The sequence below is a fragment of the Protopterus annectens genome, chromosome 1.part1 (genome assembly GCF_019279795.1).
Source record: "Protopterus annectens isolate FY-2018-M chromosome 1.part1, PAN1.0, whole genome shotgun sequence".
Classification (NCBI taxonomy): Eukaryota; Metazoa; Chordata; order Ceratodontiformes; family Protopteridae; genus Protopterus; species Protopterus annectens.
The window spans coordinates 1,544,337,123-1,544,346,659 of record NC_056726.1 but is presented as its reverse complement, the minus strand read 5'-3'; the positions used below and the strand labels follow the sequence as shown (position 1 = coordinate 1,544,346,659).

At 38.1% G+C, this 9,537-nt stretch overlaps 1 protein-coding gene across 1 annotated transcript in view; it reads right to left on the bottom strand.

The window, feature by feature from the left end:
* Positions 1 to 1,035: 1,035 nt before the first annotated feature.
* The window catches only part of LOC122813854 (cytoglobin-1-like), a 15,049-nt gene continuing 6,547 nt past the window's right edge, over positions 1,036 to 9,537 (bottom strand). Inside the window, exon 3 of the mRNA XM_044086394.1 lies at positions 1,036 to 1,230. Within this exon, the coding sequence (XP_043942329.1) occupies positions 1,138 to 1,230 (93 nt within the window). The 3' untranslated portion in view covers positions 1,036 to 1,137. The remainder of the gene's footprint in view (positions 1,231 to 9,537) is intronic.

Genomic DNA, 9,537 nt, shown 5'->3' with positions numbered 1-9,537 from the left:
TTACAATCTTCCTTCATTAAGAGGGCAGTATTTAACTACTCATAGGAGCAGCTCAGGCAAGCATACGGGGTGATGGTTATGTTTTATACATGACTGCATCATCCTTCTGTCAAGCTCCCATGTAGCACTTTCATCTTTGTCTTATAACTGGCCCATCCAATTCCTCTGTCCTACAGAGATTTAAGGTAGCTTTATACTTCTGTGCTATTAAGTAGGACTTGGCCTTTTTTATCATGTAGGTCAAAAAGTAATACCCGCTGGGGTTTCACTACTATAATGATGAGTGAGTGTCGATGTGCTCAGAACACTCAGAATAATTAATGGGAACTTTTAGTCTTCATCCATGGACAAGGTAGGTTTTATAGATCTAGACAACTTACCCTTTATTTTAAGGACCAAAATGTTAATCTCATTTTATTCAATGACCCTCCTAAGACCAGGTCAAGCTCAATACCTTTAGTCTGCTTTAGACTATAATCCCCATTCCCTCTATATCTTAAGGGAAAAAAAGATCTTTGCTTTCCCCTCTCTGTATAACAGATCTGTAAATCTCTTCAGTTAAATAGAGTTTGTGCTGGAGGAAACATGCCTTTTAAGAACTACACAATGCTACCACATCAGCAGCACAGATACATAGCAAAGTGTTTCTTACTTGAATAGTTCTGGCCTTGTGAATTAGGACTTCCTGAGCACCCATTAGACTCAGTTCATACATGGTAAGCAGTTCCCCACACCAATAGGAGTGCAGTAGTGCTTTCATGTGCCAGTTATTCTGCTATCAGGCAGCACTTTAAGAAGGCACTAACTAATAACATACACAAGCAACAAGTTACATCAACAGGATCAAAACTAGTATGGACAGTAAAATTCACCATGCTTCAAGTTTAGCAGTTGTCTCCTACAGCTAGAGCATTAGTTTCCCCCAAAATAACTAATTCTCATTCAGATCTTAGTTGCTACAGAACTCAGACACAACTTACTTCAAATTCCTTTACATCCACTTTGAGTTCCACAGCATGCTTCTTGCCTAAAGGCTCAATAGTAGCTTTTAAAACATCCATATTGTCCACTTGCTGTACCATATCATTCAGAGAGGACAAAACTTTCTTGCCATGGGTGCGAACTTCTGCTAGGCCTTCAAGTTCTGTAACTGAGGCAGTTCCTGCAATGGACTGTAGTTCTTTGAAGTTTGTGAAGTAGCTCACAGTATGTGGGTGTTCTTTGAACATTCTAGAAGAGAGCAAACAAATCACTGATAACAGATAAAACATCTACAGCAACAAGAGTTGGTGCTAATACTGGTGTATATAGCAAAAGTCCTGCCTATGGCCCAGACAAGCCAGCTTTACTTAACAGCTCATACAGCTGAGATACAGGGAGGATGGGAAGAGCATCCACTCAAGCACACCCAATACATCTCCAGCAGATACCAGGGAGAATCATTTATGAAGCAATGGCAGCAACTGTTACCACAGATGTAGGCATGTATGCTAGCATGCTCCACTTACATTGGGCCATAAACACTTCCTACAATTAGTAATGATGTATTATACCATTAGTTGAGCATCAAGCACCTCTCCAGGCTTGAGCATAGTTGAGAACAAGTTTGTGAGGGGGGAGACTATGTTTGGTTCTACACAAGGACCAGTAGACAAGCTAATGGTCAGCTATAGGAACAACAGAGCAAAGTGTATTATTGCTAGCCAAGAGTCCATACTCTATTTGGTATGGAAAGAAAAATTTAGGGTGGTGGGGAGAAAAGCCAACCTTTATCACATTTTTCTTCTGTCAAATAGAATTAATAAGACAATGAATTGAGTATGGCAATTTAACTTCTGCTGGTGAGTGAACACATTCACAGTCCCCAATTATACCTCCTAGTTTGCTCAGATACTTAAGCAAGCTAAAATTAAGTGTACATAGTTGTGTGCCTTTATCTCTCATTACTTTTAGCTTTACCTAAAATTCTTCAAGGTTGAGAAGTATGCATCAAGAGGTTTTAAATACACATACAACCAAATACTGAAGTATATCTTCAAGTTTAAGCTCATTAAAAAATTACCTGCTCAATACAATGGCTCCATTATCCTCAGCATTTACATAAAATTTCTACCAAACACTCTTAGCCTTCTGAATATCTTCAGCAGCCAAAGGCATTGCTGTTCAATTAAAGTGGATACCAGAAACAAACAAAACATATAAATCATGCTATAACTATAAAGCTTACAACACAGAGCTGGAGTTATTTATATAATTAGCCAAAGTACTTCTCCAGTGAGCTGTCAGACCTGCAGAAATATGTAATTGTCTTTAATCTGGCAAAGGAAGTTTAACCATTTCAACACCACACACATTTGCTATACATATGGTCTATAGTATTACCTTACCAGTCAGACTGCAGGCTGTTTGGGAAAGGGGTGGGACAAATGGCACCTCAGCTCCCTACTCTGCCGTGCAGATTGAAAGAGAACAGTTATGTATGGTAAGCATGTTAAAGGGTAATATTAAGAATCACTGATGAGACTTTTGAGGATTAAGATAATGTTACTTTTTAATTTTGTAATAAGTACTGGGCCACAGACATTTAAATGTTGTTCAACTATACTGCTGATTGAAAAACAGACATATTTAAATGTTGGTTTTAATTTCCATGAGATTTTTAGAGGATAGTACAAGTTACCTTCTACGTACTGTATAACAGCTATGCCTGAAACTTCAATCTTTCGTGAAGCCTGCACATATTTTGCTGAGGTGTCTTCCTTCACAGAAACTCCTTGGGCTTTGAATAAGACTTCTGCAACATTTCTAACAGCACCATTGGGGAACTGATATTATCTCCTTTATTATTATTATTTCTAAATGTAGGAATATAAACGTTTCTTCTCCATGAGTAACAGTTGCTGTGATTCATCATCTTGCTGATGTTACTCAGTATCCTTTTTGTCTCGGTTCACTACAATCTCTCTCTATCTGGACCGTAACTGTAATGCCGGGGATGGCTACTTTTATTGCACTTTATTTCTTTAATGAGACTCCCAGTGCTTGAAACTAGTTTAACTACTGAGCCCATGATTGCAGTCTTGGAGTCAAATACTATTTATGTAATGGCAATCCACTGTTGGTGTGCTCTGTGAGAGACATGGATACTCAGGTAAGAAATGAACCTAAGAGACAGGGTCAGGGTCAGCAGACCAGCCTGATAGACTGTTGTGGGTGAAGAACTTTAGAAAATGTCCAAAAGTGACCAGACAAACTCTGTACTACTGTATCTGTTATACTTTATTTGTCTCAGAACAAATTCTTGCCAAAGAGTGAATTCTTTCAGAGCTATTTCAATTCTTATTATAACACAGCTAGACAGATGATGATACTGATGCACTCTCAGTAAAAATGTCACTGAATGAAAAACAAGCATTGTGTACTTTATATACTTTAAACACTGTTACTTTTGATATATGGAAAGTCCCTGTAATGCAATGCTCATGTTATTTTGGATGCAAACGTCATGCAAAGCTAATGTAAACATCATGCAAAGCTCATGTTATTTTTCTCATTTCTGTTATGACAAAATCATGTTATTTTTAAGATAAAACTGTCCCTGTTGTTCCAACGTCTCCTTTTTTTATTTATTTATTTTATTTTATTTCCAGTTTGATAACCGAGGATGTCCACTGGGCCTGAAAACCTGTTTTCAGTGGAGGGCCGGGGAGAAAAGCTCCGATTTATAAACACATTGCACACTTAAACAATTTACAAACAAGAAAAATAAAAAAAATGTATACAGATTGTATTTGTAGCACAGAAAAAAAATACACAGTTTCATTTTATGTTTGAGGTGAAAGATGCATTTTATGGAAATGGTGAAAGATACAGTTGCAAGAAGAGGCATGTGGGCAGTGGGGAAGTGAAGATATAAAAGTATTTACACAGATTTTATACAGGGGGAAGAAGATAAAGAAGTAGAGGGTGGGGGCTGAAGAAAAGAGTTGGAAGAAAGAGGGGCAGGAGGGAGAGAACTGAAAAGGGGAAGTGAAAGGATCATTGCTAAAATGCTATTTTCAATATAAAAAGTCCCTGTGAAGCAACTGTCTCTTTCCAAAGTGTTGGTATGCAAAAATCCATATTATTTTTGAGAAGCAACAGTCCATGTGATACAAACGTCATTGCTGAAGTGTTATTTTTGATATGGAAAGTTTTCCTGTAATGCAGCTGTCTCTTTCTGTTGCTAATATGCAAACGTTCATATGTTATTTTAGATGAAGCAGTCTCTGTAATGTAAAAACAATGATACTTCCTTATTTCATAAACAGGACACCATAAGCTCACAGCTATCTGCTAATAATATCTATGTTAGACATTTCTAATATATATATCAACAGCTAACTGTTCTTGCAAAGCAAGCTATATTATTTTGAAAACTTGCTGTTCAGCCTTGCGTATTTTTCTTTTCTGCACACACAGTATTTTTGGGAAAAGCATTTTAATTTACACAATATCTATCAATTCCCACTTTTTAATTTAAGGTCCATGAAATTGTAAGACAATTTACAAAACAATTTGCTCTTCAGTACTCTGCATCTCTCTATCCACTGCTACATACGAGTCCCTTGCATTCATTTCTATTTCTTCATACACTGTACCGGTGTTAACAGATGTAACTTGATTAATGCTTGTATTAATACAGATTTTAACATGCATACAAACTGTTGTGATTAAGCAGATAATGACAATAAGAGCAATTAATGCAGTAATTATAGTACCCCACCATCTTGAGAATAATCCACTTAGCCAATCTGACCATTCTGTACTCCATGTTTTCCTAACTTTTAAGGAAACTTCTGCAATCCTCTCTAGATGTTGATGTATAGATTCTGATTTAATAGGAATATAAGTACAGCACTCAGGTTGAATTAAAGCATAAACACCCCCCTGGCTAGCAGGTAGGTAATCGAGAGCCATTCTGTTCTGGAGGACCATTGTCCTCATTGCTACCATCTCCTCTGTTATATCTGAGATAGCCCCATATGTTGCATTTGCTAAAACTTCCATTAGCTTTGCAACCTTTCTTAGTTCCCATATTGCTTTGGCAGAGCCATAACAGGGAAAGATCCCAGCCCGTGAGATAACTCCATCCCCTAAGGTCAACTGTTTTAAGTCTTCTCCAAGCTTGGAGAAACTATCATGAACTCCCTTTTCCTTCTGTGATTTCTAACCTTTTCATTTGGTAATGCATGAGTAATTCTTATCATTGGAACTGCAAATGCTATGTAACATGATCCTTGCCAGCCTACTGGTAACCATTTATATGCATTTTTTCCACAGATGAAAAAGAAACCGCTAGCCAGAATTGTAACATTTTCTTGGCCTAGTAGGTTATTCATAGCTCCATTTTTGAAAGATGTCTTCCTTAATGGAAGTATTGTGTATTGCTTCCCAAGCTGTTTTTTATTTTATCAACTCCCTCATGGTACTCAAGCTTACCTCGTGACCATAGGTGATGTAGGGTGATGGAATAGTTGCAATTACTAATACCCACCCTAACTGTCGCTTTCTGTTGAAAACAGAGTATTCCTCTTTCAACCTGCATTAAATGTAAATGTTCTTTAATAACTGACTGGTTTATAATTTTGTTTCTAAAAGATCCTTTAAACATAAATCCTGTGTCAGTAATATCTACTGGAACTGCATACAATAACTTCTTTCCCCTGTAAGGAATGTGGCTACAAACCCAGCAATTTGATCTGTTATGTGTTTTTGCAAACAAGCTTTGCATGGCCAAAAATGTATTAACCTTAGGTACCCAGTCATGGTGGTCCTGCTTTCATGACCTGTTATAGTGGAGTATTTCTCCCTTTACAATCCTCTTATTTACATGATGTGTTGCATGTATATCTCTCTTTTGAATAACCTTTTTCTTGTGTATTTTCCTTGTGTACATTACACGCTTCAAGCAGTGTAATTTGTTGTCTGTTTGCTTGACACGCTTGTTCAAGCATTTTAACTTCTTCAAAAATACGTAAAACATATAAAACATAAAGCACAAACATTATAGTCCATAAGACCGATATTATAGGGCACGCCCATGGCTTGCATCTCTGCATACAAGATCTAACTTCTTCTGTTTCCTCTGGCTGCTGCTCAACTGAATTAGTCTGCATCTAAAAATGAATTTAAATAGACTGTTACTTTCCTATCACTGTTAACATAGTATTGTAGACTGTCACTTATTTGATTCTGTTTTCGCTTTTAGTAATTTACACTGGGTTCTATGAACCAACATGATACATTTCCTTTGTTTAACTGTTGTCTGTTGTCTTGGATTTACTTTTTCCTTTTTTATCCTCTGAACTCTGTACACTAATGGTCCTATTTGCTCAATCACTTTATAGGGTCCCTGCCAATTACTGTCCCATGGTCCTTCCTTTACGAAGTTTTTTACCAGGACCTCATCTCCTGACTGTAAAGTCATTTCTGCAGGAAGCACTGGCATTTCTTTCCACAGACGGTAAGCCTGTTCTCTGGAAATCATGTCACATACCCCTGTATGTCCTTTAACCATTTTTGGTGTTCGACTGCTGTCGGTAATGGTTGATTTTCTACCACTTCTGGGCCACAGGAGAGAGATAGGGGCATTTTCCTCCCTGTCATTAGTTTGAAAGGTGAAATTCCTGTTTTACTGTTAGGGGTAGCCCTAATACCAAGCAAAATTCCTGGCAAATGTTTTATCCAGTCCTTACCTTTTTCCAGGCATGCCTTTTTTAATCTTTCCTTAACTGTTCAATTCATTTTTTCAACAATCCCATTAGATTGTGGATGGTAGGAAACATGAAACCTGTGCTGGATCCCCAGCAGTTTGCACAAATGCCACATTATTTGACTTGTGAACTGTGGTCCATTATCTGACTCAATAATTTGAGGCCAACCCAATTGGACAAATATGTTTCTCCATAGTACCTCTGCTGTAATTTTAGCTGTCATTCTTTTTGTGGGTATTACTTCAACCCATTTTGAAAACACATCAACTACCACTAGAAGGTATCTGTATCCTCCCTTTGCAGTTGGGAGGGGCCCTGCATAGTCTTCTTGGATAGCATACCATGGCCCATCTGCCACTGGTACCCTATGCAACTGAGGTTTCTTTGTACTGGCATTGATTTGTAAACAACCAAACATCCCTCTAGAACTGTTTTACACGACTTTTTCAGACATGGATTCCACATCTTTTGTTTAACTATACTCCATAATTTTTCTGTGCCTATGTGGCCCAAAATTTTATGATTGTATTTGACCAATTGTTTGGCCAAGTCCCCTGGTAAATAGAGTATTTTCTTTCCATATGGCATGGGATACACAAACATTTTTTGATTACCATCCCCTTCCTGAATGCACTTCTCCAATTCTTTGGGAATCCCTTTTTCTTTCTGTAAAGTTGCTAAATCCTGCACTTCTACAGGGGCAGCTGTTTGTACTGACAATACCTGTTCTGCAGGTTTGAACCGCTCATGTGGCTCTAACCAGTCACCTGTTTCTGCAGCCTGTTTTGCTTTGGCATCTGCCAAGGCATTTCCTGTGGCTTCTACTGTATTACATTTTTGATGTGCCTTTATTTTTACAATACTGAATTTTCCCTATAAATCATTTTGAGTGATCAATGCCCACAATTCCCGTAATACTGGAGCATGTTTAAGAGGTTTGCCAACACTGTCAACAAATCTCCTTCTGGCCCAAATTGCCATGTGTAAACGCAATGAGTTTACCACAAAAGCACTGTCACTGTAAATGTTAACTGGTTCAAAATGTTGTAAAACATATTTCACTGCTTCTAGTTCTGCCCTCTGGGCTGACATGTAACCTGGCAACTTCTTCAGGATAGGATCATGACCATCTCCTGGAATTACTGCAAATCCTGTTAAATATTTTCCATATTCCCAAAACCTGGCCCCATCTACATATACTGTGGGTATGTTACTTTGAAAATGTGCATTTAATGGTGAAATTTCCGGATGTTGCAAACTTTGAACACAATTGTGAGGTCCTCCCTTATAGTTTACCAGATCAGAGAGATAGTACTTCTCCCTGTCTGAATTTGAACATTCTTTGTACTGAATAAAGTCATCCATTTTCCTTCTGTGATTTTATTCATTTCCATAGAATTCAATAGAATTTTTATAGACTGATGTGGTGTCTGTACAATTATTTTGGAAAAAAAACTGTTAAATATTCTGTCTGTTTAATTCCCCAGTAAATGGCTAGTAATTGTTGTATACATGGGTGATATCCTTTTTCAACTGGAGTTAACTTTCGGCTGCAGAAGGTCACTGGACGAAGTGTTCTTTCTGCCTTGCTCCCATTGTGCTGAGGCCAATACTGCAGGAGGACTACTGAGATAGTTTCACTACCTGCTGCTGCCTGTAAAATGAAATCTTGCTGTCCCTCAGGTGCTATTAACTCAGTAGCCTGTGTTAATTTCTGTTTTAATAAGTCAAAAGCCTGTTCTTCCCTGCGTCCCCAGTTTAACTGAGGTTCTTCTTTTTCTTCCACTAACATCCTATATAGGGGTGCGGCAGCTGCCACATAATCTTCTATGAATTCTCTGTTGTAATTCATGATACCTAAGAATTTATGCAAGTCTGAAATTGTCAATGACTGAGGCAATTCTAAAATTCCTTTCACTCTCTCTTCACAAGGGGATCTGCCAGTGGGGCGAACAATGGTCCCCACAAACCTCATCTCTTGTGAAAAGACTTGCACCTTTTCCTTGTTGACTTTGAATCCTGCATCCTGTAAGGTACCTAAAACCTTTTTAAGAAGTCCTTCATACTGCTCTGTTGTTTCTGACTGTATCAGAATGTCATCAAGGTAATGAATGACAGTTTTGTCTGTCTCTAACGGTTTTAAAACTTCTCCTACTACTTGGTGAAAGATCATAGGGCTATTTTGAAATCCCTGTGGCAATTGTGTTATCACATAGGGCCAGATTCAGGAAGGCTTACATGGAGTTCAAGAGTAGTGTAAGCCTCTGTGTAAGCCTCCTGATTCAGGAACAGCCCAAATCTCCATGTAAGAGACAGCTAACACGTCTCTTACACGGACTGGGTGTGGAAATGCTCAATACCTCATTTGCAGCTGAAAAATATGCAAATGAGGTATCTGAGCGATCCACGAAGCAGAAACCAGTCCGTGAAATGGACGTGTTAGCTGCAGAAATGTACTCAGCTGACAACTGAGTACATTTCTGCAAAATTAAAAATGGAGATATGTCAGCTCCAAATAAAGGGTGCATATGTTTCATTAAGCATGCCAATGGCCAAATATGTGGCCATTGGCATGAAAAAGTGTTGCAAAAATAAGTTATATAACTTTTTTTTTTTCATGGGATTTCTGGGTTTAACTGCAGCGCACCCACGCAAACGGGTGTGCTACCTAAAACTAAAAAACTAAGCTTATAAGCCCACAATTGTGGGATTTATGTAGTACATTGAATGTCAATGGAGGGACTTGCAGACCAAAAACAATATGGCCTCCGTAGTGGTTGTC